Source organism: Haplochromis burtoni, unplaced genomic scaffold (assembly GCF_018398535.1).
Source record: "Haplochromis burtoni strain Fernald_Lab_line unplaced genomic scaffold, NCSU_Asbu1 Contig_40, whole genome shotgun sequence".
Taxonomy (NCBI): Eukaryota; Metazoa; Chordata; class Actinopteri; order Cichliformes; family Cichlidae; genus Haplochromis; species Haplochromis burtoni.
In genome coordinates, this window is record NW_024582401.1 from 1,129,574 (window position 1) to 1,147,665 (window position 18,092).

The window sequence follows — 18,092 nt, forward strand, 5'->3', positions numbered from 1 at the left end:
GTTCTCCCTAGGGGGGCCATCGCGGGAGGGGCCTCAGTATGAATTAAAAAAAAAAAAAAGAACCCTTGGACACAGCTAGGATAATGGACAGGTTTTTGATGGGGCTCCCACATAAATGCAAAGCAGAAGATGAAGCATCGCCAAATATGTTTTCAAACCAAGTTCATTCCAAGCCAAATACTAGAAAATATGATGAAGCATATCTTGCCTTTGGCTTCACCTGCACAAGTGCCAAGGTAGGTCAGCCGACAGAATTAGTTTCCCCTGCGTTGGGAGCACGCGCTGGGATGTCCAAATCACGGACAAACAGTATCCCACGTTCTTGATTTTTTGTTCACAAACACTTCTCATAATGACTAACTACTCCTGACATTTTGGAGATGTTAGCTCTTTATACAGTAAAGTTACAGTGGGATATAATAATATCAGGCTGATCCTGCCACAATTTGTTCCCTCAGTTCAAATCACGGACAAACAATATCCCACAGTTGTTTATGTTTTTGAACCCATTTTGCACAGAGAGACATTTTTTGAAAAATGTATTGATAGCAATGTTGAATATTATTACACAGGGGGGAAAAAGCAACTACACGTAAAATAATCACACCGTGACGCCTCTGCCTTTGTAAATGGAGGGACAGTAACTGTGTGTGTGTATGTAAGCGTGTAAAAACTGCAGATAGTCAGATTAACAGTATTTTGTCTCTTTCCGCCACTGTAGAAATTCTTCTCATGTAAACAATAACGTGGCGCACAGCGTGAAAAAAAGGCACACACCTTTGATGTTGCGTGACAAACTCCGTATTCCTCATCCACACACAAAAAATCTCCTTCTTCTGTGAATCGAAACGCTGTTTACACGTGGACGAAAGGTCCAAACGCATAGAGAAAAAGCTGCATTTTCGAAAATACCCATGTAGGTGTGGACGTGGCGTAAGAGTTAGTAGTTTATTTTATTGCTGCCTGTAATTTATTGCAGTTTACTTTTATTAGTTTCATTGTTTGCTAAATGTTTAAGGTGTGAAATAAACTGGATGGGAGTTTAAAGCAAAATATGACTGTGTGTGGTTGGAGGGGGTGGGGCGCGAAGATTTTTTTTGTAAAACAAGGCGGGGCCTAGCGAAAAAAGTTTGGGAACCACTGCTCTAGCAGATCGTTACATAGAGAAACCTTTTGAATACAAGCGTGCTCATCCACACAGGTGTGCATACTGGTGTACACACGGGTGTTCACTGTCCATAGACACAAACCACACCTTTCTTGGCTGCTACCTCAAAGCACACTGTGCGCTGTCGGTCCTGCATGCTGCACAACAACATTCAATATTAGTATTTACTGTTATTTACACTTGGCTAGATAAATGCGATGGTGTTGTGTTTATTGCGCTGCTCTCTTTTTGTGCTTGTTTTCTCTTTTTTTTTCTCTCAACAGGTGATCCGGGAGATTTTTTTTTTCTTTTTAAGTGCCCTTTCTCACTCTCCCTCTTCCCCTCTTTTCCTTCATTTTTCTTTCTCCCTTTCCTATCCCCCAGCCATGTCTGTCCCGTCTGTAACAACTGAAAATAAAATTAAATATATAATAATAACAACAAAGGTCGATCAAATGGACCGTTGGGTATCTTTGTTGGCCTTCAGACAACAATTCTGACAACTAAAGAACCAAATGGTACTGGTGCAAAAAAAAAGAGCGGTGAGAATTCGCCGCACTGTTTGAATTTTTTTCTCCCAGACCCCACCTTTATGTGAAGCAGCTGGGCTGATAAAAATCCACTTTATACCTTTTGGTTGTAGGACTCTTTCTATTTTGTCATTATCCAGTCGTTGAATGGCTTCCCTCAACTCCCTTTCAGCTGCCACAAAGTTTGTGACATTATCTGACCTCATTATGGTGACTTGACCTCTTCTGCAAATGAAACGTCGAATCGCATTGATACAGGAATCTGTGTCCATCTTCTGCTCACCAACCTTTCCAGAAATCCTACGGCAGGTTTGACATTTGTTGATTATCTTTCTAACTGCCAAATTGGCTTGTGGAAACCAATATCTGCATCGCAGCTGCGCCAGCACGTAATTGTGACCGCAGTGACTAGTTCTTTGATGGATGTCCGTCAAGATGAGTTCAGAGATTTTGTTGGTTGTGTAGCATTTTCTGGCAAGCCCGATGTATTGAGTCTGCCACCAACTCTCAGCATCCCATCACAAAGATCTGGGTCTAATTTGAACAACTGACAACTGAGATGTCCTCCTTTCTGTAGGGTGAAGCGAACAATTTCTGATTTGGCAGCCTCAAGATCCTCCAAAGCAAGTGCCTTTCTTTCCATTGCAGATTTAAATTTCTCCATGTGCACCTGCAACTTAAATTTTTGCTTTTCAGGATCATTTTCATTTTTCTGGATTATTTTTGAGAAATGTTCGCTTTCTTCTTTTAACATCCACAGCCCCTCCCTTAGCTTCATCATCCAGGCCACTGATCTTTTCAGTTTATTCCAGTCTGAATAGTAGTCAATCACACGGTTCATTGGTTCCATGCCTTCTTCAATTTTAAGTGTATATTAACACTTGCTGAAGTCTTGACTTGTGGATCATTTTGAAGGTTTTCCTTCTTTCTCACTGGCTGTTCTGGACATTTATTTTCATCTAGAAGATAGTATGGCCCGTGAATTCATGAACCTCCTTCCAACAGATCCTTTGCCATTAAGCCTCTGCTTGCTTGATCTGCAGGATTTTCTGCCAATGTCACATACTTCCATTGCGATGGCTTGGTTGCTTCTCAAATCAGCGAAACTCTATTTGGAACAAAGGTTTTGAAGCGAGATGTTTCACTGGCAACGTATCTAAGCACAGTTGTACTGTCTGTCCAGAAGACTGACTGTTGCAGAGGAACATGAAGCTCTTGTCGCAGTAATCTGTCCATCCTCACTGAAATCATTGCTGCAGTCAGCTCAAGCATGGGGATTGTGATTTGCTTGAGTGGAGAAACTCTTGATTTCCCAATGAGTAAAGCGCAATGTCTCTTGCCTCGTCTGTTTTCCATCAACAGGTTGATGGAGACAGTTCCATGCATAATCTGAAGCATCGGAAAAATGGTGCAACTGCACAACAACAGTGCATCCAAACCTGTAGGCATTAGGCATCTACTCAAATGGAAGTTAGACAGGAGTACAACATCTTCTTGCCATTTTCTCCAACATTTTGCATGCTTTTCGTTGATCTCTTTGTCCCAACCATGCTGCTCTTTACAGAGATCTTTCAACAAAAGTTTCGCAGGCAAGATGACTGGTGCTAAAAAGCCAAGAGGGTCACATATGGAATTAATGACTGACAAAATGCCTCTTCTGGTTATTGGCTTGTCTTGCAGCTTTATGGTGTAAGTGAAGGTATCTGTTTCTATGTCCCACTGTACACTGAGAGCTCTCTCAGTGTCATGCCTAAGATGCAGATCTTTCACTTCACTTGCTCTGTGTTCTTCAGGAATTGAGATCAACACTTTCCTACTGTTACTTGTCCACTTTGTTAATGTAAACCCTCCACTGGTACACAAAGCACGAAGATCACTGACTAATTTCACTGCAGCTTCTTCTGTAGCTACACCTTTCAGACAGTCATCTATGTAGAAGTTGCACAGGACTGTCTAAACAGCTTCTGGAGACGCTTCTTCCTTGTGATCTTCTGCCGTTCTTCTTAGCGCATATGAGGTGACACTTGGTGAGGAAGTAGCTCCAAAGAGATGCACCATTATCCTATGTTTCTTCATGGGCTCATCCAGCTTGCCATCTGGCCACCAAAGAAAATGAAGAAGATCAGCATCTCGTTCTGGTACATTGACTTGGTAAAACATTGATTCAATGTCTGTCATCAGCGCTACTGGTTCTTCATGGAATCTTAAAAGAACACCCACCAGTGTGTTAGTCAGATCTGGTCCCTGCAGTAACTGCTTGTTTAGAGACATATCCTGGTATGAAGCCGTACAGTCAAACACGACTCGCAACTTTCTCTTCTTCGGGTGATACACCCCATGGTGTGGTATATAGAACACTCTGTTGTCGTCACGGCTCAACTGGTGGTCTGGCACTGGAACTGCATAGCCCTTGGTGATGATGTTTTCCACGAAAGCCTTGTACTCTTCAAAAAAACTTAAGATTCTTTTTAAACTTCCTGAGCAAACATGCTATTCGCTGTTCTGCAACACAACGGTTGTTTGGCATTTGGATATTCTCATTCCTGAGCAGCAATCCAATGCTATAGTGTCCATTTTCGAAGGTCGTTGTCTTTTCTACTGATCTTAGAAACTGTTTTGTCTTCTTGTGACATTTCCTCTTCGTCATCATAATTATGTTCTGAAAAATCTATATTGTACTGTTGGACTAGAAGCTTCTCAACTTCCACCAAGGAGATTCTGCTTACTGAGAAATGTGGTTCTTTGTCTTCTGTGCCGTTTAGTTCTTTGCTTATGGGTCCATTCACATCCCAACCAATGGTAGTCTTCACTGCATAAGGACCTCCATTTTGTCCATTAATGACACGCCATGGCTCCATTGCTTTTGCACAGTTAACTCATATAAGCAGCTCTACACTAGCCTCTATCTCTGGTAGCCTCACTTCATGTAGATACGACCATTTATGAATTTCTGACAGTTTGGGTATGTTTCCACTACTCACAGGTATACTAGTGTGAGTAAACACCTTGGGTAAGTCAGTGAACTTTGAATCTTCCAACCCACACACTTCCAGGTCTGATATAACAAAACTGTTCATGAGTTTCTGTTCTCCTGGGTTTTCTTGACTCATGGTACTTAGGAGTATCTGTGTACACTTTCCTTTAACATTCAGTTTCCTTTGCAGATCTTCAGTGCAAAATGTTTCCGTGCTTCCCGGGTCTAAAAAGGCGTATGTCTCTATGTATTTAACACTCATTTTAGATTTTAGTGAACATTCTTTACATTCCATTCTTCGTTTGCAGAACTTGCTGAGACGCCCAGAAACCAAACATCCAAAACAGAGTCCTTTTGACTTCCACAAGTCTACTTGTTCTTTGTGTGGTTGATTCTTAACCTTGCCACAAGAAACAAGAGTGTGAGGCTGCTGACAGTACAAACATGGCTTCTCAAAAGCACTCACTGTTTTGATTAAGTTTTCTGTTTTAATGTTTGTTTCTTGTGGTCTTTTGTTCTCAGTGGAATGTTGGTGGCAAAATTGCTTCCCCGAAACTCTTTCTTTGCTGGATACCTTTCCCTTTGGTCACTCTTTCCACTTGTCATTACACGGTTGTCTGGGATATTACCAAAGAGTGGATCCATAGCTATTTTAGCTTGGCGGTCTATGAAGTTCATGAAGTCAGCAAATCTTGCTCTTTTACTCCTTTTCTCTTGGAATTCAAATGCCTCAACACGCCAATGTTTTTGGGTTTTGTAGGGCAGCTTGGATATCACTGTACGTAGATTGGTAGGATTATCCATCTCTTCCAAAAATTCAACATCCTCCATCATGTTGCTACATCCAGTCAAAAACATAGCATAAGCATTTAATGCTTTGCTGTCATCATTTTTCACTTGGGGCCATTTGAGTGCTTTCTAAATGAATGCATTTGCGATCCTTAGCTCATCTCCATAGTGCTTATGTAGCAACTGTTTGGCCTCACGGTAACCTTTGCTAGGAGTCATGTGTACACAACTGTGAATTAGCTCCTGTGGTTCGCCAGCAGTGAATTGTTCCAAGAAATACAACTTATCTTGATTGTTATCAGTCTTTTGCTCTACTGCATGCTCGGAGGCTCTTATGAAGGCTAGTGCATCACCTCTAAAAACAGGACTGTCCTTTGTTGGCAACTGAGCCAGCTGCTGCTGTTTCACAAGTAACTCAGTGATAACATCAGCTTGTTGTGGGGAGCATCATGCCAACCCTTTCCTTTTTAACTCCTCGACCTTGCGATCTTTGTATTGATACATAACTTCTCAGACCATCTTCAGATCTTTCATATTCTTTAAGGACCTTTAACTTTGCTTGGCTTTCAGCTAATGCAGTCTCCAGCTCTAACTCTTCCTTTTCAGCTTTGACTCTTGCTGTTTCAAGCTCAAGATGTTGCCTAATCCTGGCCAACTCAAACTCAAGTTGTTGCTTTTTCTTCAACGCTGCGGCACGTTCCAGCATGGCTGCGTGTCCTGCTTCCTGTTTACCACGAGTGGAGGAAACTCTACTAATTTGGTAGTAATGTGGGTCTCAAGATGGCTCACTTGAGACCCACGTGAGCTATGATCTGCATCATTTCTATCTCCAACCTGTGATGCACTGTCATTTGGTTTCACAGCTTCCTGTAATTCATCTGTGGCGTGCTCCTGCTGCACAGCTTCATTTGGCATCATATGCTTATGATCATCTGCGATCCACTTCTTTGTTGCAATGCTGTGAAGCACTGGCAATGCAAGAGCCCATGATGTTGAGACTAACATAAGAAAAGAAAGAAAAATACAAGTTTCGGTGGAACAACTGCACCAGCAGACAAAATAAGGTTTCTGAAATGTAGGGAAACTGTGATATCCACTGAAAACATTCTTTAAAACTAATTGGAGACTTTAAATGAGCTAGTTTTAAAATCATAATGGCTCTTTAATTGATCAAGTTATTTTTGAAAACCCTTGGAACAGTCATGAAATGGCAGCCACTCACTGAGCCTGGTTCTGCCAGAGGTTTCTTCCTCCCCACTGTGGCCTAGTGCTCGGCTCAAAGGGGTTTGTCTGTTGGGGTTTACTTTTTAATACTGTAAGCTTGTTACCTTACCTTACAGAGTGAAACACCTTGAGAAAGCCATCATTTCATTCTATTTGGCACTATACAGGTTGAAGTGAATTGAACTTACAACATAACAAATTCAGCACAGATTTCTTTTAGTTTTCATTGTCTGTGACTTTAAAATACATGTTATTTGTTATTCAGTTAAAACTACGAGTAGAAATTGCAGAGAAAATGATATCATGTCATGTGACCTGTTCTCTAATGTGTGCCTTTTTCTTGTTTTGTATATATTTCTCCTGTTTGTTATTTATTCCTGCTGTCTTACTATTAAAATGTCAGTCCTGCAGTTGTTGTGGAATTCACTTTTCCCTATAATTATTTTAAGCTTCTCTGGCATTAATTTTAATTTTTCAAAGAAAAAATATTTCACCCTGTTTTTTTTAGAAGCTCGGGGAGCAACTGTGATTATATAATTTCCTCACAGAATAATAAAGTACTCTGATTCTGATAATAATGAGCATATAAAAAGGTTTTGTGAGCAGCTCAAACAGATTTGGGCTGATAACAGCTAATGAACTGATTGTTTTGCAGTCTTCAGTCCAGTTACACCATTATTTAAAAGGGGCCAGTTCACCCAAATGACTAAAGCCCTTCCCTCTTTCCTTTTGCAACCCAAACGTTTCTGAGACACAGACCACTATATGGTTAGTTATGGAATATAGTGGTTTATGGAGTCATAGTGGAGGAGAATAAATTGATGTAGTCCCATCTAGTGGATGAACTCTGAATCACACACAAAGACACAAAAATCAAAAGTCGTCAAACTCCATTTTGCTGTTTGCCAACCATCAATAAATAATAAAGAAGAAGTTGTCAAACAGGCCCCCAGAGCTCACTGGAACCATGGGCTGTATGTAACAGATGAATGTAGCAACATCGGCTCGGTGAAGTCTCATTTTAAAGTTAGATATTTTTTAAGGTGCATGTGTGTATTGGAGTGCATCAGCTGACCCTAATAGACTGGATTAGCGAGTTAACATGCTTTCACTGACCACAACTGTCGCACAGATGTCTTGGACGGACTTTCCCACACTGAGGAATGTTGTTTGTCATACAAAATGCATTAAAAATGCTCATAGGGCCACAGACACCATAAACACAATCGAGAGGTCCTGACAAATTAGTGGAGATGGAGCCTAGCAAACAGCTGGCAGCTACAGCCTGCTTTTGTAATTTGTTATAGCCTGATTTTAAGACCAATACTGATACCAACCAATATTTATTCATTTAAGCAGTTGATATATATTAGCTGATATTTTTTCTTTCAGTCATACGAAACATAGAGGAATTTCCCTAACATTTGTTAAGTTTAGTTATTTTAGAGTCCTTATTGAGGTAATACGGCTATGCAGTTTAAAAAGAATGTAGTTGTGAATTACTTGCTTATGCTGTGCCTGACTCTACTTGTATGAGCTGGTTGGGAAGTTGCTCGCACAATAGTCGATTGTCAGATTAAAACAATATCAACACGTACAAAATGGCTAAAGGATGTTTCTCTTGTTTATTCTTTACTCCATCATAAATTCCAGTACTGAGATCTCAGCAAATAGCTAATATCTGCTGATAAACGTTGGGCTCTGCTAATAATGCATAACTTTGCGTCAGACAAACAACTCGGGACACATAAATTGCACAAGTTAATGCGATGTTTTATTCATGAACCTAGGACCATTTATATATATAAAACACTGTATAAATACTCTATATATTCTACTTCCTTCTTTGACCTCAATAACAAATAAAAAATAATATTTTTTTAAAAAGCCACATGGTTATATTTAACAGGCTGTACAAAAATAAATAAAGTTTGGATATTCTATACAAAAGGAAAAACAAAACAAAACATGGTGTCTTCACAGAAGGCAGGAGAGACTTACTTATGAAGTAGTAGTAGGAGACACGTCCCTCTTTAGGCCTCCACGCACACGCATGTTCACACACACACACACCTCTTTGGTCTTTGAGGAATTCCCTCTTGGAAGGCTGTGTAGACGAGGGCAAGATATGGCTAAAAAAACACTATACTGAGGCATTCAGAGAAACTGGGTGTTACAATGTGCCGCTGGCTAAAACAAAAGAATAGAAAAGAAGATGAAGTGCTTCAGGTTTATGATAAATAAATGCAGACTGAAGTTTGGACATGACCATGAGCCATCTTATTTTCCATACCTGATGGGGTGAGCAGTTAGATTATGAGCTATTCTCTTCCTTTTGTCTCTTTATAAACTGTGCGATTAAGCTCCTCCCCCATTCCAACCATTATTTATCTGTCCAGCCCAGCTTGGACAAACATTATATACATGCATTAAAATTATGACACACACATACTGTCTGACACACACACAAACACACGCACACACAGGTGTGACATTGGCATGATAAGCAGCATCCTCTTTTAGGGAAATCAGGAATGTCCATGCGTTCTTCCCCTCAATGGGACGCAAATGAAATGTGCCACTGCTTTACAAGGAGGACAGACAGGCAGCAAGCTATGTTCAGTCCTACTGTTCAACATTTAACCCCCGGATTGATGGAGGGAATGGCTAAATATTGATAGTTACAGTGACAATTGTGGACACACTGAATTCTGCAGCACTCTCACTCTGGATGTAAACATTCATTAGCCTCTGTGGGCAGAAAAGATCAGAGTTTTTAATCTGCTGTCTTTCTGAGTGCTGGTGTAACAGAAGGTTAGATTGCATATGCAGTCCTCAGCAGGCACTCTGATCGCACAGCTCCAGCAGGGGTCGCGGACGGTCTTTGGGGTCACAGCTGTCGTTGGTTAGCGTGCGCCCGTTGTGGTCGATGCAGCGCAGCGCACGTTTACGGAAACCTCGGCCGCAGGTCTTAGAGCACGGTGACCATTCTCCAAGGAGCCAGGAGGGGCAGGAATGGAGGGCGCAGGACCGTGAGGCCAAAGGGCGAAGCTCCTCTGGGCATTCTCCAGAGGGATGTCCCTGGGAGTCCAGGCACACGACCGCTCTCTGTTGCACACCTTCTCCGCAGGTCTGGGAACAGGGACCCCACTCCCTCAGAGTCCACTCAGCTCCTCCCACCTCTTGGATGGCATTGATAGACTTCCGACGGCCTCCAATGTTGTTGTTGTTGGAGGATGAAGCAGCATGATTGGGACGAGGGGCAAAGTAGCTGTATTTAACCCTGGGCCTCGGGGATTCCCCTACGGAAAGCACCTGGATTGTGAGGGCCTCAGGGAGCGGGGAGAAGCTCCTGATGCGCTCCAGAGTGGCTGAGGAGCCACTGTAGCGCAAGAGTGCCCCTGGGAGGGGAATGTCCGTCTCCATGGTCATCAGCTTGTAATCACCATTAAGTAAATAGGTTCCATCCTGGCGCCGCACTGCCAAGTAGCTGTTATCGTGACGACTACTGGCTGGAGCACGCTGCTTGATGTCGAGGTGTGTGGCACCAGCAGGGATAGTTACAACATCCTGGTAACCAGGCCTGAAACAGACACAGATGGAGGGTAAATTTAGCAACATATATATTAAAAAAAGAATCTGATACAAGAGTGATGAATATTTTAAGGTCAGATGTCTACCTGGCACGCTCCATAGAGCCTGACACCTTCTTGCAGGTCGAACCATCTCCGCCACACACGCCACACTTATCGAAGCGCCGGCTGGAGCCGATGATACGATCACATCCAGCCTTCACACACTGGCCCTGGACGCAGACTGAGGTGGAATCAGGGCTGCATGGTGTGCCGTCAGCCACCTGGGGTCAGCAGAGAAGCACAAATGGGACATTAAAGTTTTGCTTTGTAAGATTCAAAAGGTAAAAGGTGACTTTTCCATGCTGAGACTGAAACCCAGAGGGTGGGGGAAAAAGTGCAATGATTAATCCTTTCACTTGGATGTCTGCATGACTTAGAGGACTGTTGAGGGTAATAACAAACTTGTGCACTATAAATATTTTTTTTTTAGCCTTTAGAAACTCTCACCTTGGACTTGAGGACAAAGAAGTATCCGGTCCCCTTGGCCCTGCACACCAGCTTGCAGCGGTCTTTAGGTGAAACTCCAGCGTACTTGGGGACCCACTCGACGCCCTCACCTGAACCCAGTGACACTTGAGCTGACATGTCATTGTGGGCCAAGCACTGCTCCTCACGGAAAGACAGGCCTGACAAAGAGACAAGGATAAGTCAGCTTTAGTGCTAGTGTATAACCGCAGGCCAGCATTCACACCCAGGTAACAAGTGGGAAGTGAATTATTTCTATTTAATCGCCAAAATTTCTTACCATTGGTGTCTGGGCACACTTCTGTGTTGCATGAGCGGTACTGGATCCTCTTTCCCTCGCAGTATTTTCCCCCATTCTCAGGCACAGGGTTATCACAGGCACGGAAGGAATACTGCACTCCTCCACCACAGGTCCGAGAGCAGTCGCCCCAGGGACCCCAGGGACCCCATCCACCATTAACAGGAGTCTGAAATCAGGGCAATTTAAAAATTATAGCTTGATTGGTCCAGCAGACTAACAGCATGTAGAAAAAAGTGCTTAAATCAGGTCTGGGTCATACCTGTTGTTTAGCGGCCTGGCTCTTAGTGAGACAGTGCCCAGCCAAGCAGTAGCTGTCATGCCCACAGGGTGTCCCATCAGCCCATGGGAAGTTCTTGGTTTGGCACACGAGCAAACCATTGGATGTAGTCACAGTGCACCACAGAGTTGCACAAGTGGTGCTCGGGTCAGGGCAGTGCTGGGAGTCTTCACCAAAGGTCAGGCGACACTGATGGTCAGCATCATAGACTGCCCCGGGCAGGGGCTGGGGCAGTGGCTGGGGCTTAACAGGCTTATCCAGCAGACACTGACCATGGCCGTTGTCCAGGAAGGTGGTGACCATTAGGGCGGAGCAAGGAGACCAAGGCTGCTGCTGGTCCAGGTTAGACAGGGTGGAGGCCATCATGTGGGAACCCCAGTGGGCACCGTTGATGCCAGAACACAGCTGGGCATCATCATGAGGCATGTTAAACACGTGGCCTGAAGGAGGAGATGAAATAAGTTATTTAATGATGCATGTGATTAAAAAGATTTTACATCAAGGCCAAACTTTTTTTTTTACTTACCCAGTTCGTGCGCCACTGTAAATGCTGCTTGGAGTCCATCATCCTCAATAATCGAGCAGCTCCTGTCCGGGTCACACACCGTGCCAACATCCGCCATGCCCAAAGTGTCACACGAGTGGGCACCGCAAAGGTCCTAACAAAGCAGAAAGTGGAGAGCAAGATCGTGAATACTCCCCATTTCTCCACACCTGTTCTATTATATGCTCTACCATAAAACCAACACTCTGACTTACCGTCCTGGTGAAGAGCACGGCCGTGTCGTAGTGCTCCGGGTGGCGGTCGCTTGGAGGATTGTGCTGTCGCTGCCACTTGCAGAAGTTGCGGAGAGTCATGGCAGCGTTGGATGACACCTGAGGACCTCGCTCCTCCTCGTACACCACCAGCAGCTTCACCACCGCCAGGCTGATTGAGTTGTGGATGCTAGGGTGGCGGTAAAGGCGGGACGCCACTGCCATGATGGTCAGGAGGTAAGGTTTGAGCCCCGTGCCGTGGAACTCGGCCATAGACTGGTCAGCCACCAGCATGATCTCCAGATAACGAGGGGTGGAAACAAAACGCCTGGCCCTGTGGTGAGCTGAGAGCAGAGGTTTTATGAGCATTTATTCTGTTAGTCCTACGTTTGCTGCTGAGTTCTGCAGTGTGCAAGTTGCCCCAGATAAACTGAATGACTTCAATTATTAGAAATGCTAGAGGGCAGTTAGTGTCCTAAATAGCAGCTACAGAGACCAGTTATTTTTTTTTCTTCTCAGAGGGATAGAGGCTCCCAGGAGAGCTCCGGATGTGCCTGGAGCAGCCTGGCTGCCATGACTCAGCGTCACACCACCAACAGCTCCTCCTCCTTGGGGTCCACGCATTCTTAAACTGACCTTCTCTGGTGGAAAATTATGCCAGAGAGAGAAAGAGCGAAGGGAGAAAATCCTTCCTGGGGGTGGGGTGGGGGGAAGAGTGTCTGCCGGTGAGAGTTGTACCAGGAGGCGAGTTTACACGCCTCAGCGCTACCGGGCTCTGACTGGCCCCAACCCCCTTCACCCACACTCCTCCTCTTCTTTCCTCTTAAAGTAGTTTAACCCCCCCCCGCCCCCCCCACCACACACACACACACCACCCCCACCTTTCCTCCCCTCCCTTCCTCACTGGCAGTGCGCTGACAGAGCTGTCAAAAGGTAGTCGAGTGCATCGCGCACGCTGTGCAACCCTGACACATTAACTTTTGTTACATTTACACGTTTAACATAAAATCTAATCTTTGCTCTTTTTTTAAATATTTAAAGCTGAATACTTTTCGTTTTTTAAAATACATAAATAACCTTGTTGGGTTTTCTTTGCTTCTTTTATGTTGCTGCTCTCCGCATTTCAGCTAAGTCCGTCATAAAAATGAGTAACAGCGTGTAAAATGCGCACAGCATTACCTGTCTGGTCTGCGTTAGGGGCTCCGTGACTGGCCGCTTTTCCCAGATTCTTTGGCACCCTCTCCTCATCCTCGTTGACCCCGCACTTGGAGGTGCTCTCCTCAGCCGAAGCTGCCCGGCCTCTCCGGCGAATCGTATGCACATCCTTGTCAGTGCCCAAGAAATCAGTGGATTTAAGGGGCTGAATAAAGTACTCTTCGCCCTTGAAGTAGAATCCGCCCCTGAGTCCATGGCACAGGTTGAGCGCAGCGGCGGAGCGCTCATCCCCGTTCACCGTGCCCGAGTAGAAGCAACCCGGCTCGGCTCCGCTATTGGGTTTCGGTGTCGGTTCAGACACTGGAGTCCCCACGATGTGGAAGACAAAACCTGGCGCCAAAAAGGTCTGGTCAGGCTCTAGACGCAAAACCAGCTGCATGCCAAATACGTCCAACCGGTACACCCTCATTTCCGCCTCCTTCTCGCTCTCCTCCGCGGAAAGAGTCCGCCACGGTTCGGTTTCGCTCTCCGACCGGGCCGTCGGGTCTAACCTGACCGGCACAACGGTGCCCTGCTCCCAAGCACCGTGCGCTGCGCCGACGCACAGAGCGGCAATTAAACTGATGGAAATGCGTAAAAACGACATCATGGAACTGTGGAATCCGACAAGTGGAAAGATAAACTGAGAGTTAAGTCTTTACAATGAAGAAGTAAATCCTTTAAAAATCCACCATGAACTAAAAAAAGGTCTTTGAACTCACAAAACCCCCAAAACCCAATATTACGCACAAGTATATAAATCTAAACAAATAACTAAGAAAAAATCAAAAACAGTGCAAAACTCATTTAAAAGTTATGTGCAGATTTGAACTGTTGCAAAGAAGTCCGTTCATTAAACGACAATAAGTGTTGCGGCAGTAAAATCCAACAGGTCGCCTCTATCTCTCTATCTCTTTCTCCAAAACTGAGTTGTCTCCGTGTCTAAATCTAGCTGTCAGGTCAGAGGCAAGTCTTTGCTCTGCAGGACCGTCTGATCTGTTCTGCCTTCTGTCAGAACTGAGCCGGTCCCTCCTATTTATCCCCATATCCCGGGACCACCCCTTTCCTGAGGGCCCTTTGATCTGAGTGGGGCCGAATCCCGTGCGCAACGAAAACGCACCAGCGACCTGGAGCGTTGCCATGATAATCAATCATTGTGGAGGAGAGAGCTCTTGGCAGAGGAACTTTTCTTCTTTGGTCCGTGCTTATCTGTCAGAACAGTTACTCTTAAAGCCCCTCACGATATCATTGCTGTATGTGGGTTATATTAGCATTCACCTTATAATACAGACTTTCGAAGAATTTCACTGGAAACGTCTTAAGGCCCCTTTTAGTGTATACCTGATAAAGCTTTGTTATAGAAGCGGTGTTCTACTTTCTCAGAGCTGTATAACGTTCATTAGACGTTAATCCGTTTCTAGCATGGCGAAGGCGTGTAGTGGCTGATGTGGACCAGTATTGTAAGTGTCACTGCAGCTGAAGAAGGGAAGCTGGGGAATGGGAACAATATCGTGCTGGCCTGGGCTCCAGAAGCCGTACTCACCTTTTCTGTGCCAAGCCGGCTGTGGTGCGCCGTGGCCAGGTTCCACCGCTCTGCTCCCCGGGGAGAGGGAGCAGAGAGGGGCCGCCGAGGTCTTAAGGTGGAGCGGTTCCTCCACTGGGCTGTTTCTGCACTACAGCCACGGCAGGCACAGCCCCAGCCCTCGGGCTCCTTCCCCCGCCCGTACCGACTGCTGATCTCCTCTTAGACACAGGAAGAGTTTACGCTGGAGTTTCATTAAAAAGTAACTGGCAAAGCAAGGTTCCTGTTATCTACAGTGCTTGCAAGACACGTCAGAAATGAATGAAAATACCCCGCATACATCTTTTTAAAGAAATCATCAAAAATAATTATGCAGTTTTTAAAGGCAAACATACTGATATTACCCTTAAACGTTTTAAGGTTAGATTAATGTTACGACTTTAAAGACACGTGTGAAATGATTGAATTAATTGTTTTGGACCAAGTTTGATAGCTCCTACATTGCTTATTCTCTCTCTGTATCTATTTTTTCCGTTTGTTTTTACTGTTGACTTATAGAAGCAAACATCAGTGATGAGTGTGAATGGACAGATTGTGGAATTCCACCTTAAAAGCAACAGGTTCGAAAAAAAGAATAACTGTAACTTCGGCTACTTCCAGTAGATGGCAGGTAATTGTTCAGGAATGTCTCCAGGCAGTTGGAGAAATTTTCCATGACCCCATAGAGCAACCATAAGCGTGGCCGATAGGTGGTGCTCTTGCATCAGAAATGGGGTGAGCTGCTTAACGCGAGGGGGCAGCCTTCCCACATAAACCAATATGAAAGCACTGCGTAGAGAACGGTGTCTGTGCTTTAGGGTGCTGATTATGCAACGCAGAAAGTTTATGAGATGATAAATGTTCAATAGAAACGGGAGATAAATATGATTCATAAATACTGGGACTGAGGCATCCTTACCGGCATCAGTGCTTGGGGAAAATAATTACTTAAAAATAAGTCACATAATAATTTCTTCTGTTAGTTCCAGTTGATTTTTCTTTGTGTACAGCTGACCTGGTCTGCTCCTCTATATTCACTGCTCTTTGTGGATTTAGCCAGTTGAATTCAACAAGCAGATGAGATGCGATTTTCAGTTTCATGAGAGTTATATGGCTGATCTTCGATCCCTGGACATTATAAAGCTAGTCTAAAGCTAATTTAAAGTTAGAATTAAGCATCATCATATTAAATATAAATCTGCTACCCGAATATAACCTAACCTGGACCATGAACATGATAGCCTGCTCTGTAGCAGTCTAGCTTAAACATCACTATAATCTTCTCTATATGGTACTGCCAACTAACCAGTTTACCATGCAGGAAGCAATGCAATGCTGCAACATTCAAAACATTAACTCATTCTACAGAAATATGCATTAGCCCACATTTTACATCGAATTGCTCATTAATTGAACTCACAACATCTTAATTAACTTAAAGTGATTTATGGATCATTCTGGGCCACTTTAAGATCTGTGTGTAAGTGTTCAGAAGCTCAGACCAGTTTCTCTAGTTTTAAAGGAAAATGATGCTTCATTCGAGCTGTTAGTTTGGGCCAGATGCACTTAATGGGTTCAGATCTTGATTGTGGGTGGTGCCCTGACTGTTTTACCTTTGAACCATGGTGTAATATATGCAGAATATTTCTGGGCATCATTGCAAGGTAAGCAGGGTGTTCCTTGCAAAAGACATCATCTGGAAGCGGGATATAATATTTCAGAGCCTGTATATATCAACCACCATTAATGGTGCCTTCACAGATGTGCAAGTTATGTGTGCAATGTAATAAACTAGAAACTGGTAACGAGCCAAATCTTCCCTTTCACATAAAACCTGAAGGATCGCAGTGATTTCTAGAAAGACTGTCAAGTTTTTACTCGTCCATCAACAGGACAGATTTTTAATTCACTTTGGTTGTTTCTAAACTGACTGAGGCCCAGAGACGGTGGGAGTGTTTCTACATGTATTTTTACATGGTAGAAGCTTAACTTGCATGGTTGGATGCACTAACAATCTGCATTCAACAATGGAGTTTAGACATGTCCTAAAACGATGTGGTTTCTACAACTGAATCATGGCTCTTGTTTTAAACCTGAAGTGGTTACTTAAATTACTTTACAACAGTCCAGCTTCAGAGGTCAGAGTAGTATGTCCTTAAAATGGATCAAATATCTATAGTAGAGTATTTGTCATTTGCACATTTTTTAGTCTAGTTTACTAAATCTGTAATTGGAAGACAATACAGTGGGGCAAAAAAGTATTCAGTCAGCCACCGATTGTGCAAGTTCCCCCACTTAAAATGATGACAGAGGTCAGTAATTTGCACCAGAGGTACACTTCAACTGTGAGAGACAGAATGTGAAAAAAAAATCCATGAATCACATGGTAGGATTTGTAAAGAATTTATTCGTAAATTAGGGTGGAAAATAAGTATTTGGTCACCTCAAACAAGGAAAATCTCTGGCTCTCACAGACCTGTAACGTCTTCTGTAAGAAGCTTTTCTGTCCCCCACTCGTTACCTGTATGAATGGCACCTGTTTGAACTCATCATCTGTATAAAAGACACCTGTCCACAGCCTCAAACAGTCAGACTCCAAACTCCGCCATGGCCAAGACCAAAGAGCTTTCGAAGGACACCAGGAAAAGTATTGTAGACCTGCACCAGACTGGGAAGAGTGAATCTACAATAGGCAAGCAGCTTGGTGTGAAAAAATCAACTGTGGGAGCAATCATCAGAAAATGGAAGACATACAAGACCACTGATAATCTCCCTCGATCTGGGGCTCCACGCAAGATCTCATCCCGTGGGGTCAAAATGATCATGAGAACGGTGAGCAAAGATCCCAGAACCACACGGGGGGACCTGGTGAATGACCTGCAGAGAGCTGGGACCAAAGTAACAAAGGTCACCATCAGTAACACACTACAACGGCAGGGAATCAAATCCCGCAGTGCCAGACGTGTTCCGCTGCTGAAGCCAGTGCATGTCCAGGCCCGTCTGAAGTTTGCCAGAGAGCACATGGATGATACAGCAGAGGATTGGGAGAATGTCATGTGGTCAGATGAAACCAAAGTAGAACTTTTTGGTATAAACTCAACTCGTCGTGTTTGGAGGAAGAAGAATACTGAGTTGCATCCCAAGAACACCATACCTACTGTGAAGCATGGGGGTGGAAACATCATGCTATGGGGCTGTTTTTCTGCCAAGGGGACAGGACGACTGATCCGTGTTAAGGA

At 44.0% G+C, this 18,092-nt stretch overlaps 1 protein-coding gene across 1 annotated transcript; it reads right to left on the reverse strand.

Annotated features, from left to right (window-relative positions):
* Positions 1–8,420: 8,420 nt before the first annotated feature.
* On the reverse strand, positions 8,421–14,319 carry adamts1 (ADAM metallopeptidase with thrombospondin type 1 motif, 1). Its single transcript, XM_005919996.3, has 8 exons — positions 13,278–14,319; positions 12,102–12,442; positions 11,869–12,001; positions 11,325–11,782; positions 11,045–11,231; positions 10,747–10,925; positions 10,345–10,520; positions 8,421–10,247 (listed from the first exon to the last, which is right to left on the reverse strand). The coding sequence occupies exons 1-8, from the start codon at positions 13,900–13,902 to the stop codon at positions 9,500–9,502; spliced, it is 2,847 nt and encodes a 948-aa protein (XP_005920058.1). The 5' UTR covers positions 13,903–14,319; the 3' UTR covers positions 8,421–9,499.
* Between the last annotated feature and the right edge of the window lie 3,773 nt (positions 14,320–18,092).

Bases quoted from the DNA above. Each gene is read 5' to 3' on its own strand.
- adamts1 (XM_005919996.3), bottom strand. From the start codon at position 13,902: ATGATGTCGTTTTTACGCATTTCCATCAGTTTAATTGCCGCTCTGTGC. The intron at 10,521-10,746 runs GTGAGAGTTTCT...TGCTGACCCCAG, and splicing joins TCTTTGTCCTCAAGTCCAAG to GTGGCTGACGGCACACCATG. The intron at 10,248-10,344 runs GTAGACATCTGA...TGTCTGTTTCAG, and splicing joins GGCTCTATGGAGCGTGCCAG to GCCTGGTTACCAGGATGTTG.